The 23601-nt window shown below is 48.3% G+C and overlaps 1 protein-coding gene across 3 annotated transcripts in view; it reads left to right on the top strand.

Annotated features, from left to right (window-relative positions):
• The first annotated feature begins 2513 nt into the window (after window positions 1–2513).
• Window positions 2514–23601, top strand: part of NF2 (NF2, moesin-ezrin-radixin like (MERLIN) tumor suppressor) — a 168342-nt gene continuing 147254 nt past the window's right edge. For 2 of the 3 annotated variants that reach the window (XM_075341632.1, XM_075341618.1), the window contains exons 1-6: window positions 2514–2602; window positions 9944–10028; window positions 16778–17085; window positions 20277–20402; window positions 20491–20613; window positions 20708–20791. In XM_075341632.1, the coding sequence (XP_075197747.1) occupies window positions 16972–17085; window positions 20277–20402; window positions 20491–20613; window positions 20708–20791 (447 nt within the window). In that variant the 5' untranslated portion in view covers window positions 2514–2602; window positions 9944–10028; window positions 16778–16971. The remainder of the gene's footprint in view (window positions 2603–9943; window positions 10029–16777; window positions 17086–20276; window positions 20403–20490; window positions 20614–20707; window positions 20792–23601) is intronic. The other variant, XM_075341624.1, reaches the window with a different exon arrangement.

The raw sequence follows: 23601 nt of genomic DNA, 5'->3' as shown, positions 1-23601 counted from the left end.
TGCCAATGCTACACTGCCGGTCAAATTCTTCACTAAGGGGTCCGGCCATCATCTCCCTGGCCACGGTCTCGGCCAGAAGCCTTTCTTGCACCGGATCTATCTCAGGCGGCGGGGACTGTCGTCGGGTTAGGAGCACCGGCTTCACCGGTTCCCATAAAAATCCCCACTCATCTTCTTCAAACTCCGGGGCATGTTGCTCTCCCGGGGCCGGAACTTCTGTGGGGGTTGGAGGTCCTACCTTGACTGGCGTAACCATCTCCGGACTCTGGAGGGGTATTCCCAGTGTTTCGCTTCCCGGCTGCAGTTGAGTCTTGTAGGTGGCCCGGACTTCCGTGGATGTTTCACCGGTCACGGCATCCCACGAAGTGACCCACGTAACTTTTGCGGGCTGCTCCGGACCTCCTGGCACAGCCGGTAACTTTATGGTAAGTGCCTCCTCGGCTACGCTCTGCCTCGGGCGTCCTCTTCCCAGGCTGGTTGTCACCAGCGCGCCCGCTGCAGCTCGCTGCTTTGTCTGCGTCTCCATCTCACTTAGAGTCAGCTGCTGAGTTGGTGTCTCCTGCGGCTCTTCCTGTAATGGCGCCGGGGAAGGTGGAGGCGGGCCTTCTTTTCCCGCTCTTGCATACACTCCACCCCTGGCCTCACTCACCAGGTCGACCCAGCATAGGCGACGCCTCTTCTTTCCTGCAACGCCGCCCACGTCTCTAGTCTTCAGCAGCATCTTGGGGCCAGTACCTCCCCTCTTTGGGCGGCGCACTCTGCACTTCTTTTTCTTCGCCGGCCAGCTCAGAGTTTTTCGTTTGGTGCCAATTTTCCGCGCGCTCACTGTGTTCGTGAAGACGGCGGCCATCTTAGCGCCGTCTTGCGACTGGTCCAACGCCTTAGGCACCACTTGATCTTCACATTCTTGGATCGGGACCCTCCGCAGATAGTCCGGATCCTGCCGACTACGCCACTTGTAACGGGGTGCCGGGGGTGCCTCGGGGGGTGTAGTCGTGGCCCCTTTGGGCGACAGGCTAACTCCCGGCCCCGCCGTCACTATTGGGACAGGGGAATGTTTTGTGGGGCAGAGTGTGGATGAAAGGAGCACGCTGACAGACTCAGGAAAATTCCGCAGGCAGGCATCAGTTGAACCAAAAGGCATTTTATTACACGTATCTTCACAACAGGCTCAATGCACAAATCTTGTAGCGTCAAATCACAATTCCTGCCGGGGACACTGTTCCTGTCTTCTCTTTTCAGGGGCCTTGCCCGGCTACTCTAGTTTTCTTCACCTAGGCTCACACTCCGGCTACTGGAGAATTGACCCACACACTTCTGCTTCGCCGACTAGGCCTCTTCGGGTCCCACCCGTACACTGCTGGTTCCCGATCCGGTCACTTTCCTTTTCCTTTCTTTTGCTATCTGCCACCATAGCTCCCACACTCTGCCCCCGTTGCTTCTTCTCCCCCGTCCCAGCAGAAACTGCCTTCTTTCTCTAGCAACCTCTCACCCTCCCCCTAGACTGTCCGGCTCCTCCTCTTTCCTGTACTGTTCCTATGGGGACAGCCGTCCCACCCTGACATCTAGGATGAGGAAACCCATAAACACTGTAAAACACAACATTTTTAACTACCCCAGCGTGGGGTATCTTCAGGGGGGGAAAACTGCGCCTCCGTGTAAGGGGTCCGTCCACCCCTTACACTAGTGTTGCAGCTTTGATACTGGAAGAGGTAACGTCATGTCCATCTGTCACCTGACTGCTGCAGCCAATCAATGACTTTAGCAGTAACATGCCACAAGAATGTGAATGCGTACCGCAGCCATGTGACTGGCGAATGGGACATTATCATATCTTCATAGCTTCGAGGACCACCATAGTGGGATTCTAAGGTGAGTAATGCTTATTTCTAGATTTTTTACCATTCTCTACCCCAAGGCAGATTTTCGAAACTATCGTCTATCGTCAATGTTTGATCTTTGATTCTGACCTCCAGGGTAGTGCAGTTTACACACTATTCCACATGACCCTGTAGCTTGTCCAGTGGCGCACACAGACATAAAAAGCCCCTGTGCAAGAACAGTATGGGGCCCTTTACAGCCCAATAACTCTTCATAATGCACAATCCCACCTGCTTTGGAGGTAGAAATGGGCCCCATATCTCTTCGGCCCCAGTACTGGTTGCACCAATATGTCCACCCTTGCTCGTGTCCCATTGATAGTGATTACATGGGGCTCTGGAGAATCCCTTTAAATGGTTTCTTTAATAATATTACTGACGTGAAGTGTGGAAAAGCCCACGTCCATACACAGGTATGAAGGCTGTGTGATTGGCTGCAGCAGTGAGCTGCAGTGCCTTCCATCCCACCGTGCAGCAGGAGTCACACACCAGCACCGGCAGTGTACAGCACCGCTCACTGCCCAGCATTACCTTTGACCAATTACCGCACGTTGTACACAAAAAAAAAAGGCAGGGTAAGTTGAGAGCCCTTCTGCTATTGGTGCGTTTTACTAAAAGGCAATTGGCTGGTCATAGCTGATGGGCGGGGCTGCAGCCGGGGAAGTGCTCTGTGCTGTTTGGAGATTTTCGCAGCTTCCGGTAAACACCGTTACGGAACGAATGTAAGTGATAAGTTCTCTGTACGGAATTGTACGGAAAGTGCCTGCACCGCGCTCCTCACTGTTATTGTTTACGTTAACGGAGTAGCTCTTTGTAATGGCAGCGCGTTGTGGAGCGTGATTTCAGTGTTTGGTGATGTGTTCTACTGGTCCGGTAGTTTTATGGAGGAAGGGGGGTGTGGGTGCCTTCCAGGGGCCGCACGGTTTGCTTTGTGGTGGGCTGTAAAATGACTGAGCTGTCGGTGGGTTGCACAGGTATGGTGTCTGATTGCTTTACCGGGCTTTCCACGAAAAGTTCAGAGAGGCAGCAGACAGTGCCATTGTGCGGAGGTCTTATCCTAGAGGTCTTCATATAGTGAATAGTGGCGCTGGCCTGCGTTACCACTGATGGGGGAGAGGGTGGCGCTGGCCTGCTTTACCACTGATGGGGGAGAGGGTGGCGCTGGCCTGCGTTACCACTGATGGGGGAGAGGGTGGCGCTGGCCTGCGTTACCACTGATGGGGGAGAGGGTGGCGCTGGCCTGCTTTACCACTGATGGGGGAGAGGGTGGCGCTGGCCTGCGTTACCACTGATGGGGGAGAGGGTGGCGCTGGCCTGCGTTACCACTGATGGGGGAGAGGGTGGCGCTGGCCTGCGTTACCACTGATGGGGGAGAGGGTGGCGCTGGCCTGCGTTACCACTGATGGGGGAGAGGGTGGCGCTGGCCTGCGTTACCACTGATGGGGGAGAGGGTGGCGCTGGCCTGCGTTACCACTGATGGGGGAGAGGGTGGCGCTGGCCTGCGTTACCACTGATGGGGGAGAGGGTGGCGCTGGCCTGCGTTACCACTGATGGGGGAGAGGGTGGCGCTGGCCTGCGTTACCACTGATGGGGGAGAGGGTGGCGCTGGCCTGCGTTACCACTGATGGGGGAGAGGGTGGCGCTGGCCTGCGTTACCACTGATGGGGGAGAGGGTGGCGCTGGCCTGCGTTACCACTGATGGGGGAGAGGGTGGCGCTGGCCTGCGTTACCACTGATGGGGGAGAGGGTGGCGCTGGCCTGCGTTACCACTGATGGGGGAGAGGGTGGCGCTGGCCTGCGTTACCACTGATGGGGGAGAGGGTGGCGCTGGCCTGCGTTACCACTGATGGGGGGAGAGGGTGGCGCTGGCCTGCGTTACCACGGATGGGGGGAGAGGGTGGCGCTGGCCTGCGTTACCACTGATGGGGGAGAGGGTGGCGCTGGCCTGCGTTACCACTGATGGGGGAGAGGGTGGCGCTGGCCTGCGTTACCACTGCTGGGGGAGAGGGTGGCGCTGGCCTGCGTTACCACTGATGGGGGAGAGGGTGGCGCTGGCCTGCGTTACCACTGATGGGGGAGAGGGTGGCGCTGCTGGCCTGCGTTACCACTGATGGGGGAGAGGGTGGCGCTGCTGGCCTGCGTTACCACTGATGGGGGAGAGGGTGGCGCTGCTGGCCTGCGTTACCACTGATGGGGGAGAGGGTGGCGCTGCTGGCCTGCGTTACCACTGATGGGGGAGAGGGTGGCGCTGGCCTGCGTTACCACTGATGGGGGAGAGGGTGGCGCTGGCCTGCGCTACCACTGATGGGGGAGAGGGTGGCGCTGGCCTGCGTTACCACTGATGGGGGAGAGGGTGGCGCTGGCCTGCGTTACCACTGATGGGGGAGAGGGTGGCGCTGGCCTGCGTTACCACTGATGGGGGAGAGGGTGGCGCTGGCCTGCGTTACCACTGATGGGGGAGAGGGTGGCGCTGGCCTGCGTTACCACTGATGGGGGAGAGGGTGGCGCTGGCCTGCGTTACCACTGATGGGGGAGAGGGTGGCGCTGGCCTGCGTTACCACTGATGGGGGAGAGGGTGGCGCTGGCCTGCGTTACCACTGATGGGGGAGAGGGTGGCGCTGGGCCTGCGTTACCACTGCTGGGGGAGAGGGTGGCGCTGGCCTGCGTTACCACTGCTGGGGGAGAGGGTGGCGCTGGCCTGCGTTACCACTGCTGGGGGAGAGGGTGGCGCTGGCCTGCGTTACCACTGCTGGGGGAGAGGGTGGCGCTGGCCTGCGTTACCACTGCTGGGGGAGAGGGTGGCGCTGGCCTGCGTTACCACTGCTGGGGGAGAGGGTGGCGCTGCTGGCCTGCGTTACCACTGATGGGGGAGAGGGTGGCGCTGCTGGCCTGCGTTACCACTGATGGGGGAGAGGGTGGCGCTGGCCTGCGTTACCACTGATGGGGGAGAGGGTGGCGCTGGCCTGCGTTACCACTGATGGGGGAGAGGGTGGCGCTGGCCTGCGTTACCACTGATGGGGGAGAGGGTGGCGCTGGCCTGCGTTACCACTGATGGGGGAGAGGGTGGCGCTGGCCTGCGTTACCACTGATGGGGGAGAGGGTGGCGCTGGCCTGCGTTACCACTGATGGGGGAGAGGGTGGCGCTGGCCTACGTTACCACTGATGGGGGAGAGGGTGGCGCTGGCCTACGTTACCACTGATGGGGGAGCGGGTGGCGCTGGCCTGCGTTACCACTGATGGGGGAGAGGGTGGGGATGGTGTGTCTTATCACTGATGGGGGAGAGGGTGGGGATGATGTGTCTTATCACTGATGGGGGAGAGGGTGGGGATGATGTGTCTTATCACTGATGGGGGAGAGGGTGGCAGTGGTATGTGTTACGACTGAGATGATGGTTGTGATCTACGGTATTATTGGAGGGAGAATGTGGTGGTGGTCTGCGTTATGACTGATGGGGTGGGGGAGAGGGTGGGGATGGTCTGTCTTATCACTGATGGGGGAGAGGGTGGCAGTGGTATGTGTTACGACTGAGATGATGGTTGTGATCTACGGTATTATTGGAGGGAGAATGTGGTGGTGGTCTGTGTTATGACTGATGGGGGAGAGGGTGGGGATGGTCTGTCTTATCACTGATGGGGGAGAGGGTGGGGATGGTCTGTCTTATCACTGATGGGGGAGAGGGTGGCAGTGGTATGTGTTACGACTGAGATGATGGTTGTGATCTACGGTATTATTGGAGGGAGAATGTGGTGGTGGTCTGCGTTATGACTGATGGGGGAGAATGTGGCAGTGATCTACGTCATGACCGGACTGAGTTCTAACTGGTGCGAGACAATCGTGGGTGCTGTATCAAACACTTTTTTTTTTGTTCTTAGTTTAACTATTTGTCCAATAATAAAAAAAATGTATGCTACACTCTTTACTAAATCAAATGAATAATAAATCATTTTTAGTTACAGAAAAAGACTGTGGCAATCCTGACATACAAGGGGCTGCTGATAAGTCTTTGGCTTTGTGATCTTTTTTTATTTCTATGGTAATGAATGTTAGATCACATGAAAGTCTTATGTGTCTAATACAGCTCTGGCAAAAATTAAGAGACCACTGCAGAATTTTCATTTTTTTTTTATTTTTCTCTTTATAGTTATATATTTGAGTAAAATGTAAATTGTTCTTTTATTCTATTTATATTAATTTTTGTATTTATTTTCTGAAAATGATAAATGGTCAAAATGACAAAAAAATGCCTTGCATTCAGACATCAAATAATGCAAAGAAAACAAGTTCATGATCATTTAGAAACAACAATACTAATGTTTTGACTCAGGAAGAATTCAGAAATCAATATTTTGTGGAATAAGCATGATGTTTAATCACAGCTTTCACGCGTCTTGGCATGCTTTCCACCAGTCTCTCACACTGCTTTTGGGTGACCTCATGCCACTCCTGGTGCAAAAATGTAAGTAGTATTTCTTTGTTTGATGGCTTGTGACTATCCATCTTCCTCTTGATTACATTCCAGAGGTTTTCAGTGGGGTTCAGGTCTGGAGATTGGGCTGGCCATGACAGGATTTTGATGTGGTGGTCCTTCATCCACACATTGATTGACCTAGCTGTGTGGCATGGTGCATTGTCCTGCTGGAAAAAGTAGTCCTCAGAGTTGGGGAACATTACCTGTGCAGAAGTAAGCAACTGGTTTCCCAGGATAATCTTGTATGAGGCTTGATTCATACGTCCTTCGCAAAGTTTAATCTGCCCATTTTTCATTTTCAGAAAATAAATACAAAAATGTATTGCTTGGAAATTTGGAGACTTGTTGTCAGTAGTTTATAGAATAAAAGAACAATTTACATTTTACTCAAACATATACCTATAAAGAGAAAAATCAGAAAAACTGAAAATTTTGCAGTGGTTTCTTAATTTTTTTGGCAGAGCTGTATATATTTTCAAAATTTTGTGTTTGTTGCTTATGGCAACAGTGTTCTACACACACGGGAAAACAAAATGGCGGAGTCTAATGCGATATTCACAGCAACTGAGAGCAGAGGAATGATAAAATTCTTGTTTCTGCAAGGAAAGTCCACCAAGGATATTCATGTTCATATGTCGCAGACATTGGGGGATTAATGCCCTTCATATTCCACAGTTAAGAACTTGGTTGACAAATTTAAAACGGGCCACTTCAGCACCAATGATGAGGAACGTCGTGGACCTAAAGCAATAGCAGACATCATGGGGATGTCCCGTGAACGTATTTGTGTCATTATACATGAATATTTGGACATGAGGAAGCTGTCTGAAAAGTGGGTCCCCAAATGTTGGATAACAGATCAGAGCAGCATGCGCGTGAAAACTTCCCGGTGCATTTGTCAGTGTTTCACTTGGTGCTATGGATGAGACCTGGATTTATTTCTATGACCCTGAAAACAAGGAGCAGTAAAGAGTGGAGGCACAGTGGTTTTCCTCATCCAAAGAAATTCAGGGGGCAAAAATCAGCCACTAAGGTGATGGTGTCTGTGTTCTGGGATAAGGAGGGCGTGCTGCTAGTGGACTACCTTCAAAAGGGTTCCACCATCAATGCAAGGTATTACATTGAACTTTTGGACCAATTGAAGGCAGCTCTGAAGGCCAAAAGGCACAGCTGTCCAAAGGGATCTTGTACCTGCAAGACGACTCCTCCACTAACACTGCACAAGCGACCATGACAAAACTGACAGGGCTGGGCTTCCAGCTGGTTCACCACCCACCTTATTCACCAGATCTAGCTCTCTCCGACTATCATCTGTTTCCAAACCTGAAGAAACACCTCAAGGGTACCAAATATCACACCATTTCTGATGCCATGGCTGCTACGGATGCCTGGTTTGAGGCATAATTGAAATCCTTCTTTTTACTAGGCTTACAGAACTTGGAATACCGATGTAAGAAGTTTGTTGACATCATTGGAGAGTATATGGAATAAATGTAAAGTTTCATCCTATCTCGTTTCTTTCTGGGTAAAGCCAAAAACTTATCAGCAGCCCCTCGTAAAATGTTGAACTTTTTGCCTCATGACTTAGGGTACCGTCACACTTTAGCGACGCTCCAGCGATCCCACCAGCGATCTGACCTGGTCAGGATTGCTGGTGCGTCGCAACATGGTCGCTGGTGAGCTGTCAATCAGGCAGATCTCACCAGCGACCAGTGACCAGCCCCCAGCCAGCAGAGACGCGTGGAAGCAATGCTGCGCTTGGCGACTAAGGTAAATATTGGGTAACCAAGCAAAGCACTCCGCTTGGTTACCCGATATTTACCTTGGTTACCAGCGCACACCGCGTAGCGCTGGCTCCCTGCACTTGTAGCCAGAGTACACATCGGGTTAATAAGCAAAATGCTTTGCTTATTTCCCCGATGTGTACTTCGGCTACGTGTGCAGGGAGCCGGGAGTCGGCACTGGCAGCCTGAGAGCGGCGGACGCTAGTAACCAAGGTAAATATCGGGTAACGAAGCAAAGCACTTTGCTTGGTTACCCGATATTTACCTTGGTTACAGCTTACCGCAGGCTGCCAGACGCCGGCTCCCTGCTCCCTACATATTCAGATCGTTGCTCTCTCGCTGTTAAACACAGCGATGTGTGCTTCACAGCGGGAGAGCAATGTCCAAAAAGTGAACCAGCACTGTGTGTAATGAGCAGCGATTTCACAGCAGGGGCCAGATCGCTGCTCAGTGTCACACACAGCGAGATCGCTAATGAGGTCACTGTTGCGTCACAAAAACCGTGACTCAGCCGCGATCTCGCTATGTGAGAAGTACCCCTAAGTTACGATACTGGAAACGCAATTTTGTTGATAAATTTACCCCATTGCACCTGACCTATGATGCATCCCTATTATTATTATTCTCAGAATAGCTCATCAGTGTCAGATCCATGGTGGTCCCACACCCAGCTCCTCCACTGATCAGCTGTTTGCATCTCCTGCTGCAGACAGATCTGTACACTATGTAGGGCCATTCTTAGTATTGACTCGAGTAGAACTGAGTGAAGTGAGCTGAGTTGTTGGTGGTGTCAGTTAGGCTAGTTTCACACTTGCATTGGACGGGATCCGTAGCATTGCGTTGTGTGACGCATGCAACGGATGCGTTGCATATAGTGGCACAACGCATGCTACAGATCGTACAAAATAACGCAATCCGGTGTAGGTTTTTTTCCTTGACTTTACACATCTGAGCATGCGCAGTTGTGTAAAGACAGCTGCGTTAACGGAATCCGTCAAATGACGGATTCTAACGGAATCCGCCACCATAGGCGTCCATTATAAAAACAACGGACGCCGACGGAATCCTGCAGGTTGCGTTTTTTTGACACTCCGCCAAGTGCAGAAAAACGCTACATGCAGCGTTCCATCCGCCCGACGCTCACTGACGGTCAGCGTCAAAGCAACTGATGCGCTGCGGGGTGGATGCAATGCAAGACCATCCGTAGCTAATAGAAGTCTATGAGGAATATAACGGTTTCCTGTAACGGTTACCGTAATTCCTCAGGGCTGCGGATAGGAACGGATCCCGTCCAACGCAAGTGTGAAACTAGCCTTAATTTGGAGTGATAAAGATAAAAATTTAGAAATAAAAACTAAATCACAATATAAAATGTACACATTAACTAGATCTCTGACCTCATGAGGCTGGTATACTTATTCTGGAAATCTAGGTCAGAATCACTCCAGAAACGTTTCTGCAAACTTCACCCCTGGTTATTAAAATGAGCATCTTAGAGCTGCACTCCTATCTTTAGCTCTACACGTGACCCGGCACCCCACCAATCAGCTATTTGCAGTTCTTGTGGATCGCAATATACAGTATGTTGATGTACTTATAGGAACACTTACATCAAATCCACACCACATCATGAGGGTTAATGGTGAATTTCATTGCAGAAATGTTTTGCATTTGCCGCAGTGAAAATCCGCAGGATAATTTGACTTGCTGAAGACTGAAACTCTGCATCGTAGGTCAATTTGCGCTGCAGATGGCTTTGCACAGCTTTAGTTGCAGCCTGCTGTAATATGCTACTTTTTTCTTCCTGCAGATCTGTATAGAGAATTCACTGCGTTTTCTTACTACATGAAACACACCTGTAATAGTGTCTGCAAAAAACGGTCCTGTTTTTCCAGGTATGCATCCGTGTGACATCTGTATCCGTTCCATATACGGTCTGTGTGCCTTCAGTTTTTTGCTGACTGCAAAAAAAAAACAAAACAAAAAACGGAAGAAGAGTTACATACAGTCAAAAGCTAGAAAGATGGCTGGATAGATAAGAAAGATATATATAATGTCCCACTCCCCTATATTTTGTAATATTGCACCCTTTAGTGCCTTTTATGTGGCACTGTTTATACTTCTTTTTTTTTTGCCACAAATTGATTATTTTACTCCAAAAAACGACTTTGGGTTCCCCTATCTTTTGTAGCCAGCTAAGGTGAAGCAGACTGCGGCAGCCTGCAGACCACAGCTGGGAGCTTCTCATTGGCTGGTAATCCAAAACAGAGATCTCTTCACGCGATTATTTTAAATTAAATAATTTAAAAAAAAAAAACATGGGGTCCCCCCAAATTGGATCACTAGCCAATGTAAAGCGGGCAGCTGTAGTCTGGTATTTTCAGACTAGGGAGGTCCACGGTTATTGGACCCACCCCAGCCTAACAAAAGCAGGCCTCAGCCGCCCCAGAAGTGGCGCATCCATTAGCCATAACAATCCTGGCACTTCGCAACAGCTCATCCCGTTGCCCTGGTGCGGTGGCAAAGAGGATAATATATGGGGTTGATACCAGCAATGTAATGTCACCTGGCATCAAGCCCTGACATTAGTGATGTCATGGCATCTATCAGATACCCGACACCACTAACCCAGTTAGTAATATAAAGAAAAACTTTTTTTTTTTGTAAAAACATTCCCCAACACATTTCTTCTTTCACCAATTTATTGAAAAGAAAAAACAAATCCGGGTCCGTAAAGTCCAATAAGGGGGTCTCACGACGATCCATACTCGCTGTCCCAGTCAATGAAGAACAGAATGTTCCCCATTGACTGGGAGAGCAGTGCAGTGACCTGAGCGAACATCAATAGGTCAGGCCAGGTCACTGCAGGGGATGACGAGCGCCGATGTCATGTGGTTAGCTCAGTTCAGTATCTGCGGTGATGAACTCAGCTGCACTTGTGACATCAGCGCTCGCCACTGAGTTAATGATGCGTTCCCTCGCAAAGTATTGTAAGCGTTCTGTGACGTCACCGCTAGTCACAGCCTCGGGTTCCTGCGATACTTGATGTGAGAACGCGGCAGTCATGGAAGTCAGTGACGAGCGCTGATGTCACGAGTTCAGTGGAGATAGTCACTGCAGGTAATGAACTTAAGTAACCTCATTATGTCAGTGCTCGTCATCCCCACGGCTGCTCACACACTGCTGTAAGCCGCTGTGGGGCTGATAGGGGCACCCATAGACGGAAGCCACACGGAAGTGCTTCCATCAATTTTGTGAACTCATTGACTTGTATTGGGTCACGGTCTGCATTCCTGCTGCCTAACTGGGGAGCCGACTGTCGATTAGCATGAGACCCGCAGTCACGCCCCATAGACAGTGCAGCCCGGAAGGGGAAGAGCTGCTCTGCTGTCATGGAGCAGGAATGGTTGATGAGCGCTCTGAGCTGGTGCCAAGTAGCACGAGAAGGTAGTTGCCTCTGTTAGCAACTGCCTGCCTGTTAATTTTTAGGCCCATGGTAAAAGAAAATTAGTCTTGAACAACCCCTTTCAAGGAAATCTGACAGCCAATTTATGCTCCCCCCTGCCACGGGCAGCATGATGCAGGCACTGGCTGTGACATTTCAGACTTTTCACTCTTATTGCTGCAATGTTTAAAAACAGATTTAAAAAACAACCGGGAGCCAAGCGGGTCTGGTATCTTCTCCAAGAAGTCGGTGGCTTATGATTGCCCTGCTCACCTTGAGTGATTGGCCTCTGCCTACTGTGGATACGGGATGTACTGAAGTGGGAAAGAAAGCGCACACAGTAGTGTGACCATAGAGGACAAAATGTAGAAATAAGTGGTAAGGCTCACCTAGGAGGATATGGAGTACCTCCTTATTTATAACAGTCGCTGCTGCTTGTGGCTGGGAAATAACCCCCAGATACAATTCACCAGTAGGAAAAAAAACACTTTAAGGCTATGTTCACACAAGGTGTTTTTGCTGCGTTTTTACCTTGTTTAATGCAAATCCATGCAAAAAAAACGCTGCCTTCACTCACAGTCCGAACAAAGTCTGAGATTCCAGAAATTTCATGCGCACACACTTTTTCCCCCCTAACTGAAATGTCAACTTTCTTGGTCGTTGCTGCATTTTTGTGATCATGAGCTTATCAATTCTTTCACCGGTTTTGCACCCACACAAACCAATGATGAAGTGGAAAATCACCTCTTATATCTTCTTCTTCAATCGCCAGTCGGTCTCTGGCAATTTGTGACCTGCTGCCACTTTCAGTGTTTCATGGAGAGAGATATGGTGGTCACAACTCAATGCAACTCTATGAGAGCGACTTTCTGGCCTCTTTTGGCTCTCATAGACTTGCATTGGGAGCTTATGACATAATTTCTGACTTCTGACCAGTCAGAAGTTACAGTCACAATATGGCGACATGGGCATCAACAAAAAGGTGAAGCCATATGAAGGTGAATATATGACGAGGATTAGATTTAAAACACCACTCCAGCACTGAAAAAGAACCAACAGAAAACACTTGACTGGTGCTGGAAAGGTGGTGACTCTGCTGGATACACCGTTCTCGCTGCTGTAGCAGTACAGATCAGGGTTTTGTTATTTAAAGGGAACCAAACATCAGGATTTTCCTATATAAGGTGCAGCCAGTGCAGTACTGGCACTAACTGGGAGAGGTTGTACATATCATCAGGGGGCAGCTCGGGTGTTTAGGCTGTGAAATCCAAGTTTATAAAGTTTGAAAATTCATCCACTTTTTGATTGACGTGTGCACCTCTCCAGATAATATCCGGGCAGGTTATGCACATGATTCCTGCCCCCCCCCTGCCGCCTGTTGCTCCCTCCCTCTGGCTGTATGCAAATTTCTCTCTTCAGTTACACGGCGTCGGAGTTGGCGCCTGTTGAAGTAGAGAGAGAAAGAAAATGCGCATATAGTGGGATCACCAGAAATAGTAGCAAATATCATTTATTTATATGAAAAAAGACATACCAAAACAAAGATAAGAGATAAAAACAATTAAAAAGCAACAGCTTGTACACACATTTAGTACCAATGGTATATGGCACCAAACAGCACCCTACCCCCTCAACAGGCCAAAGAACCCAAAATACGAGACTCCAATAAATATGTACAGTAAAGCAGGACCCAAATTGGTTCAATAATGTACAATGCAGCAAGACCCTAATAGGTTCAATAACAAAAAAGGGATTTACCCAGTAATTGATGTAATGCAGGTACCAGACAATGCAAGTATAACAACAGACAAAAATGCATACACTAAGGCTACTTTCACACATCCGGTTTGAGCACTGCGGCTCAATCCGGCTGTGAAAACTATGCAACGGATGCGGCGAAAACACCGCATCCTTTGCATAAGTTTTTACATGCGGCCCGTCCGTTTTTTTCCGGTTGCGGCATGCTACTGAGCATGCGCAGTGGAAAAAACCGCATGCGGCGAGTGGATGCGTTTTTTTTTCCGCATCGCGCCGCATCCGGCCTCCATAGGTATGCATTGAAAAATGCGCCGGATGCGGCGCGATGCGGTGTTTTTTGCCGGAGCAAAAAATGTTGCAGGGAACGTTCGATCCGGCCGCGGCATCGGCTAAATCTGCCGCATGCGGCAAAAAACGGACCGAACGCAAGCCCCTGCGGCACAATACGGCACTAATGTAAGTCTATGCAAAAAAACCCGCAACCGACGTTACAAAAGCCGGTTGCGGTTTTTCTGCAGAACGCCGTTTTGTGCCGCAGAGCAAAAATCCGGATGTGTGAAAGTAGCCTAAATGACGCAAAGAGAACTGCACTAGTATACACAACCAGTAACCTGCCTTAGAGAGATGAATGGAGCCACATGCGTAGCAGGACACATGCCTGCATGCAGATAACACAGGGTAAAAGGCCAAAGGGATGCGTGAGATGGGTAGGATGGTGGCACATATTTATTGGAGTCTCGTATTTTGGGTTCTTTGGCCTGTTGAGGGGGTAGGGTGCTGTTTGGTGCCATATACCATTGGTACTAAATGTGTGTACAAGCTGTTGCTTTTTAATTGTTTTTATCTCATATCTGTGTTTTGGTATGTCTTTTTTCATATAAATAAATGATATTTGCTACTATTTCTGGTGATCCCACTATATGCGCATTTTCTTTCTCTCTCTACTTCAATTTGTCCTTCATTATGTGCTAGTGGTTTTTGATCCCATTCTTATTAATCTACATATATACCCTTAGTGCCCTCCCATATGTGTTGTTCTAAGGGAGTTGGCGCCTGCACATAGCGCTTATCTCCGGCGCCATGTTTTTGAAGGCGCATACACAGTTTGGTGTCTGAGAGGGTGGCGCATGCGCCCTCGCTTCTTCAGATCTCGTTGTGACAGCGGGAGCACAACAAGACTGGAGAACAGCTGATCTTACCGATTAGCTGCAGCAGACGTCTGCCACGATATAGTCTGCTGCAGCTAATCGGTAAGATCAGCTGTTCTCCTGTCCTGTTGTGACACCGTGCACGCTCCCGCTGTCACAACGACATCTGAAGAAGCGAGGGCGCATGTGCCACCCTCTCAGACACCATACTGTGTATGCGGGCTTCAAAAACACGGCGCCGGAGATAAGCACTATGCGCAGGTGCCAACTCCCGACGCCGTGTAACTGAAGAGAGAAATTTGCATACAGCCAGAGAGAGGGAGGAACAGGCGGGTGGGGCGGGGGGGGGGGGGGCAGCAGGAATCATGTGCATAACCTGCCCGGATATTATCTGGAGAGGTGCACACGTCAATCAAAAAGATGATGAATTTTCAAGCTTCATAAACATGGATTTTTCACAGCCTAAACATCCGAGCTGCCCACTAATGGTATGTACAGCCTGTGCCTGATAGTGCCAGTACTGCACTGGCTGCATAAGGAAATCCTGATGTTTGGTTCCCTTTAATAAGTGTCAGCTGCCATGTTTTTCAAGTTAAAAGCCTGACCATACATGTGTGTACAGTGCCCTTCATAGTGACATGTTTCTGGCCCTGACATACCACCATGGCCTCAAGACCAAACATTCAACTTTGCAGCTTATTTTTCTTTTGTTTTATTTTTGTGTGCAGAAAATCTGCAACTTTTTAAGACTATGTTCCCACGATCAGTATTTAGGCCCTGTGCGCACTAGAAAAAGGATTTTTCTCAAGAACTTTCTGCAGCAAAGTAAAAACGCAGTGTGTGCACAGGGCCTTGCTGCATTGTTGATGTAGATTTTTCGCACCTATTATGTAAATTAGATTGCTTGCATTTTTCATTGCGTTTGATTTTTTTTCCGCTGAGGTTTTCTTGTTTTGGTTTGCAGTTTCATGCTTTGTTTTTGAATCCTCCTGGTATTTTCTTCTCTCCCCTCCTTCAGACGTATAACTAATAGTGATGTGTCGGTCGCGAACGATCCGACATAAAGATCCGGCTCCCTGCTGGGAACGACAGGAGCTGGATCACCAATGTGAGCCACTAAAATATCTAAACGGCTCTTTTCGCTGTCAAAACCCTGCCCACCCGCGGCTAAACTCCGCCTACTTAGCAATCTGGTCGCTTGTAAGTGGGTGGGGTTTAGCCGTGGGTGGGCGGGGCTTTGGCGGCGTTACTATAATCTTAAATATGTGTTCACCTGGGGTGAACACATATTTAATAAGGAGCTGGGAACTAGCTGAAAGATCCGGCTCTTTTTGGTGAGCGGAGCCATGGGAATCGGATCACCAAAAAGAGCCGGACTGCCCATCACTAATAACTAATCAACAGGAAGTGAGAGCTGCGGCTGCCACACTCACTTCCTGTTAATTACTGACACATCTGACACCAGCAGTGATTGGACACGAGGCTTGTGTGATGTCATTACTTCATGAGCCCTGGGAACGTGGGAGTGTATTATAAACCTTTTTAACCTAAATGGGGGCAATCGTGGGGATTGAAAAAGGGTTTTCCTAGTAGTGGACAACCCCTTTAAGTGCAGAATCTCATCATTTCTGCACTAGAATCGCTGCATCATATCTCCCCAAAAAAGGGTGGGGGATGTATAAATGCAAAAACAACCCCCCCAGTGTATCAAAAACAGTAATTGGAGCAGATGGTGCGCATTTTGGTGCAGACACCTACAGAAATAAAGTCCCAGCATTTACATTACTTGGGATCATGGCCATAAAGGGGTGTTCCCATCTCCAAGATCCTATCCCAATATGTAGTAGGAGTAATAATGATAATATTATCAAATACCTCCAATTATAAATGTAGTATAGTTCTCCTGATTCACTACGTCAATTACCCTATGTAGGACATTGCATTAGCTTAGGTATCCATGACTATGGCCATCCATATAGTGGCAGTTAGTTATTTGTCTGTGGATACCTAAGCTGCAATGCCCTGCACATGAGGTAAGAGATAGCTAATCAGGAGAACTATATTACACTTCTAATTGGAGGTATTTGCTAATATTATTATTACACTAAATATTGGGATAGGATCTTGGAGATGGGAATACCCCGGTAAATGTCTGTTGTGGAGTTTGACAAATTCTATACATATTTTATGAAACTAGTGTTACAATGTCGCACACAGCAAATTGTGTGCACGCTTCTATCTTATTTTAATTTCTTACTCCCTTTTTGTTGTGTTCTTTTTATTTCTTTTTCAGAATATCTGTACCAAGATCCAATGCTCAAATGCCATGTTTCATAGAGCAGGCTGACATGGAGGAAGCCAGAATCTTCAAGCACTGCTGCAACAATAGGAAGCATGGATGAAGAGACTTGTTGCTTTATGAGATAACTGCGAAGACCTGTTAGCGGGTTGTGTCATTTAGATAAGCACTTGGGAAGTACATTCACCATGGCTGGGGCTATTGCCTCCAGGATGAGCTTCAGCTCTCTGAAGCGGAAACAGCCGAAAACCTTCACAGTCAGAATCATTACAATGGATGCGGAAATGGAGTTCAACTGTGAGGTAAGGGTTAATCAGCTCATGTACATCATCATATAGCGCTGCCCTAAAAATTACTTTTATTTAATAACCCATTATTACCTTTCTCAAATACACGTCATTATCAAATCAGATGAAAAAGCGCAAAATCTGTCGAGGTTATTTATCTTTTTGATCACAACTGTGTGTTTGGGGGAAAAGTGAAGTTGTGATTCTGTGCATGTCTGAGTGCGAAAGTGCAGCTCTGTGCTGAGATCTGCCAGGATTTCACCTTTCCTTGTTCATCCATACAATACAGTTGGGAATTCAATCTACCTAGTTTTTTTTTTTATATTATTTATTTTTTTGGAGAAGGTCACCAAAATACAATCAGAGATGTTATCTCATCACCTCCACTGCAAAGTGAGACAACGTTATTTCATCCAGAATAATGTTATGAGCCACAATATAGGATGTGAAGAGGTGGCTGCATCGAAAAAGTTAATCTGCAATGGGGGGGGGCAAAGCTGCTTGTAAAGGATTAATGTCCAAAAGTAGTCAGAGGCCTTCAGGTCACTTAGGGTACCGTCACACTAAGCAACTTACCAGCGATCCCAACAACGATAGGGATCGCTGGTAAGTTGCTAGGAGGTTGCTGGAGAGCTGTCACACTGCGACGCTCCAGCGATCCCACCAGCAACCAGTGACCAGCCCCCAGCGCCGCGTGGAAGATGCTGCGCTTGGTAACTAAGGTAAATATCGGTAACCAACCCGATATTTACCTTGGTTACCACCGCACGGAGCTACACGTGCAGAGAGCAGGGAGCAGCGCACACTGAGCGCTGGCTCCTTGCTCTCCTAGCTACAGCACACATCGGGTTAATTACCTGATGTATGCTGCAGCTAAATGTGCACAGAGCAGGGAGCAGCGCACAATGCTTAGCGCTGGCTCCCTGCTCTCCTACTTACAGCACACATGGGGTTAATTACCCGATGTGTGCTGCAGCTACATGTGCACAAAGCAGGGAGCAGCGCACAATGCTTAGCGCTGGCTCCCTGCTCTCCTACTTACAGCACACATCAGGTTAATTAACCCGATGTGTCCTGCAGCTAGCTACATGTGCACAGAGCAGGAGTCGGCAGCACAGGCAGTGAGAGCGGCGGAGGCTGGTATTGAAGGTAAATATCGGGTAACCAAGGACAGGGCTTCTTGGTTACCCGATATTTACATTGGTTACCAGCCTCCGCAGAAGCCGGCTCCTGCTGCCTGCACATTTAGTTGTTGCTGTCTCGCTGTCACACACAGCGATCTGTGCTTCACAGCGGGACAGCAACAACTGAAAAATGGCCCAGGACATTCAGCAACAACCAACGACCTCACAGCAGGGGCCAGGTTGTTGCTGGATGTCACACACAGCAACATCACTAGCAACGTCACAAAAGTTGTTCGTTAGCAGCGATGTTGCTAGCGATGTTGCTTAGTGTGACGGGGCCTTTAGTCTTTGCTACATGCTGTACACCAGGGGTCTCAAACTCAGCTGGGTGTATGGGTCGCATATAGAAAAAAAATTGAGAGGGGCCGCATTCTTTCTATACACCTTTTGGATCACTTTTTTTGAACATTTTTTGCTTGTTTATTATAACAAACCTGTACTTTTTTTGTTCAGTTAAGTTTACATATAAAAAGCATTTTTAATGGCAAAAAAGTCATGCTTTATTTTGAATTTTTTTTTTTACATCTTATCACCTTCTTGTAATATTGTTTTACAATTAGCAGCATCATATAGTAATCTTAGCCAACATCTTGTAGTAATTTTCCCATGGTGCAGTAATGTCCCCCATCCATGTTGCCTGTAGTAAGGTGCTCATCCTTGTAGTATTGTGCTCATCCTTGTAGTATTGTGCTCATCCTTGTAGTATTGTGCCCATCCTTGTGTCCACTAGTATTGTGCCCATCTTTGTAGTATTGTGCTCATCCTTGTGCCCAGTAGTATTGTACCCAGTAGTATTGTGCTCATCCTTGTAGTATTGTGCCCATCCTTGTGTCCAGTAGTATTGTGCCCATCCTTGTAGTATTGTGCTCATCCTTGTGCCCAGTAGTATTGTACCCAGTAGTATTGTGCTCATCCTTGTAGTATTGTGCCCATCCTTGTGTCCAGTAGTATTGTGCTCATCCTTGTAGTATTGTGCTCATCCTTGTGCCCAGTAGTATTGTACCCAGTAGTATTGTGCCCATCCTTCTTCCCAGTAGTATTGTGCCCATCCTTATTCCCAGTAGTATTGTGCTCATCCTTGTGCCCAGTAGTATTGTGTTCATCCTTGTGCCCTGAAGTACTGTACTCCATTGTTTAAGGAAAAAAAAAATCCTCTGTTCACAGCAGTTTGGATGCAGCATGTTTCAGTGCGCTGTCCAAAACAATGCGATGTACAGTACAAGCAAAGTGGATGGGATTTCTAGAAATCCCATGCCCACTGTGCACGTGCAGCACGTGGCTAAAACTGACCTGCAGTGCGGCTTCCAGAGACCGCAGCATGTCAGTACTTTGCTGTGGAGCCGCATGCCCTCCCTAGGGAGGACACAACGAGGAGACCGCAGCACCCTGAACCCTGATCATGGGCACGGGCAGCTGCGGTCTCTTACAGAGGAAACTTGCAGCCCTGCAGGTCAGGACTCACTGAGTCCAGGAAGCAGCGGGTCCTGATTGTGGGTACCTTACCTGCTTGTTGCAGCCAGTGACGATAAAAAACTTTGATTTGCATACTTCCTAGGGGGCAATGCACCTAGGATTTCACTGTGTTGAGTGCCTTTGCTGGCTGCCGGCAGTGTTTTCTCTGGCTGGTCTCCCCAAGATCAGTGATTGTTTTGTCTTGCTGGACAGCAGTGTGAGCAGACGCTTCATACCTCATCACCCACGGTAGGTCCAGTATCATATCAGTTAAACAGGGTGGACAGCAGTGTCTACAGGTTCTTCTTTCCCCAGCAGCACTGTTTTCCCCAGGTATTAGATCAGAAAGACAGGATGGACTGCAGTGTGAGCTGTCTCTTCTTACCTCTTCACCCCTGGCATCTCCAGTATTGGATCAGAAAGACAGGATAGATACTAGTGGGATCAGAGTTTTCTTTCCCCAGCACTCTTGCTATATCCAGCCAGCTACAAAACATGATTCTAGAATAAAATGGCATTTCACAGAAAATCCATAGCAATATTTTTCCATGTTTTTATGTTATATTTCAGGTGAAATGGAAAGGAAAGGACCTTTTTGACCTGGTATGTCGTACTTTGGGGCTTCGGGAAACCTGGTTCTTTGGGCTTCAATATACTATTAAGGACACTATTGCGTGGTTGAAAATGGATAAAAAGGTAACCTGTAATCAGCAGCGCTGATATAGTGGTATAGTTTTCTTGTGATGATGCTCCTGCCTAAATTTGGTTACATTATATTTTAAAGGTATTGGACCATGATGTCCCCAAAGAAGAGCCGGTTACCTTTCATTTTTTAGCCAAGTTTTACCCAGAAAATGTTGAGGAAGAGCTTGTACAGGAGATTACGCAGCATCTCTTCTTCCTGCAGGTGCTTGGTTTACGTTCTGATCATTGTTCTGGTTGTACATCTGCCTGTACATTCATAGTTCTCCGTAACTTCTTCTATTTTCTTATTTAAATAGGTTAAAAAGCAGATACTGGAAGAGAAAATTTACTGCCCACCCGAAGCTTCTGTGCTGCTAGCATCATATGCTGTTCAAGCAAAGGTGTGTTTTCTATACAGCTGCTATAGGAACATTATTGCCCCTGCACATTTTTTTACTTTACTCTGCACATTTCTTTAAAATTTGAGATATGTCATAATTGCGGGTTAGAAGTTTTGATCAGTAGGGGGCTGAAACTGAACTGTTGTTGAATTGTAGGATAGATACAACTCTGCTCTTCTGGAAGACATTTTCTATGAGCAGGCTTCCTAGACATGTTAATTGGCTTTTCTGCATCTTTGTTTCAGTGATCTGGACCCCCACTGTTCAAATTTTCCTTCATGTTACCTTTACATGCCAAATGTTTTGAAACGTCGGCACTGATGTAAAATAACAAAAATCAGATACTTCCCTTCCTCCCACGAGCCTGCTCTGTCGCTGCTACACAAACAAAACCGCTGCAGCCAGTCATTGAGCTCAGTGGCATATGCCATCTACATCAGCACCACATTACAGCTACATATTTCATTACCAGTTAAGAAATGTCTAATTTTTTTAAGCTCTCCTAATATAGTTTCACTGATTCTTGCCTTCAAAGAGAACCAACCATCAGGATTTTGTGATATACTGTATTTTTCGGACTATAAGACGCACCCTGGTTTTAGAGGAGGTAAATACAATTTTAAGCAAAAAATGTGGCCATGACACACTGTTATGGGGCAAGGATCTGCTGCTGACACTGTTATGGGGGTAATGTCCCCAAATTCTCTAACTCAGGTACCCCATCCTGGTAATGATCCTCCTGCCTTTATATATGTCCCTCATCCTGGTATAGCCCACATCCTGTTATATTCTGCCATCCTGCTATATACTGCTATCCTGGTATGTGCTCCCATCCTGCTATATACCCCATCCTGGCATATGGCCGCATCCTGCTATATACCCCATCCTGGCATATGGCCGCATCCTGCTATATACCCCATCTTGGTGTATGGCCGCATCCTGCTATATACCCCATCCTGGTATGTGCTCCTATCCTGCTATATACCCCCTATCCTGGTATGTGCTCCCACTCTGCTATATACCCCTATCCTGCTATATACCCCTATCCTGCTATATACCGTCATGCTGCTATATACCCCTATCCTGCTATATACCCCCATCCTGCTATATACCCCTATCCTGCTATATACCCTTACCCTGCTATATACTCCCATCCTGCTATATACCCCCATGCTGGTATATGCCATCATCCTGCTATATACCCCTATCCTGCTATATGGCCACTTCCTGTGGCACACAAAAAAAACCCAAAAACTTTTATACTCGCCTTTCCTCGCTCCACGCAGCATCGCTCCTCCTCCCGTCTGTGCCAGCAGCAAGCGCCGCTTACCTGTGTGGGGCCGGCCACGCTCCCTGCAGTATCGCGATCTCCTCCTGTCTGTGCCGGCCGCGGCTGCGTGTGGACACATGCGCACAGCGATGACGTCATCGCTATGAGCACCGCTAGTCTCCACACACAGCCACGGCCGGCAGACAGGAGGAGATTGCGGTGCTGCAGAGATCATTGTCGGTGAGTGTACTGATTCACTGCACCCCGTACTGATGATGATGCCTGGAGGAAAATGAATATAGCCGCACATGATCACTCCAGGCTGTAGTTGCCAGGGGTGATCATGCGGGCCGGCTGTGTACTATGCGCTTCCCCCGCCCATCACCCTGTCCACCTGTCAGCGCCGAGGGATGATGGGGCGGGAGGATGGGCGTGCATATGAAATGAGCGGGCCCACGTGGTCACGGCAGGCTACTGCAGCCTGCTCATGCCCCAGATGACCCGCTCCACTGCAGCACCCTCATTCCCCGCAGCCCTGTATTCAGACCATAAGACGCACCCCCCACTTTCCCCCAACATTTGGGGGAAAAAAAGTGTGTCTTATAGTCCGAAAAATACGGTACGCTAAAGGCAGTACCATACTGGCACTTAGATGCTGAACCAGGCATAATTGTTGTAGAAAGATCGGATGCTTGGTTGCAGAAATATCTTTTTAATCAAAGTTACCCAAATGCACTGCACTTTGATTGACGGTGCGGGCCTTTGTGGGTCGGGTCCTCACTGTAAAGACCTCCTCCTGCGTCCTCCTGGCTTGACCCATCTCTTTATTTGAATATCGTGCCATGCCACCATTGCTGTTGTTGGCGGCACGTGTGCATTGCCACAGTATTTCTGTCTTTATTAAAATGGCTCCAGAGTCTGTGCATGCGCATACCGTGATCTCCAGCTCTATTTTATTGAAGACACTGCGGTGAAGACTATGAGCGGCAGGGGGCTTGCTCACAGATGTATATAAATAAATAAATTAAAAATCTGCAAACGTGTTGATGTCTCTTATAGTGTTCACCGCAGTGTCTTAAATAAAATGGTGCTGGAGATTTTGGTACGCGTATGCGTGGACTCCGGCACCATGTTAATAAAGACAGAATTACTGTGACAATGCGCACGTGCCGCCAATAACCGCAATGGCGGCACCATATTCAAATAAAGAAAAGGGAGCAAGTAAGGAGGTCACCTAAAAATAAGAAACCTTGTAGTGTATCAGAGATATATGCTTCTTTCTCTGCCAGGATTCATTAATAGGACTCTGTCAGCAGGTTTCTGCAATGTAATCTGAAGACAGCATGCTGCAAGAGTTAAAACAGAGAATTCAGGTTTTATTGTCTTATCCCAATGACTGTTTTTGATTACCTGCAATGTTAGTATACACATATTATCTTTATCATTAGTGGGTCTGAGCAGGGCTGAGCTGTAGTCTGACTTCACCCCCCTCTGTGATTAGCAGCTTCTGTCTATGGAAACGTACACTGAAAGCCTGGTG

The sequence above is a fragment of the Anomaloglossus baeobatrachus genome, chromosome 1, assembly GCF_048569485.1.
Source record: "Anomaloglossus baeobatrachus isolate aAnoBae1 chromosome 1, aAnoBae1.hap1, whole genome shotgun sequence".
Classification (NCBI taxonomy): Eukaryota; Metazoa; Chordata; class Amphibia; order Anura; family Aromobatidae; genus Anomaloglossus; species Anomaloglossus baeobatrachus.
Note: the sequence above shows the minus strand (reverse complement) of the source record. Positions and strands in the feature narration are given on the sequence as shown.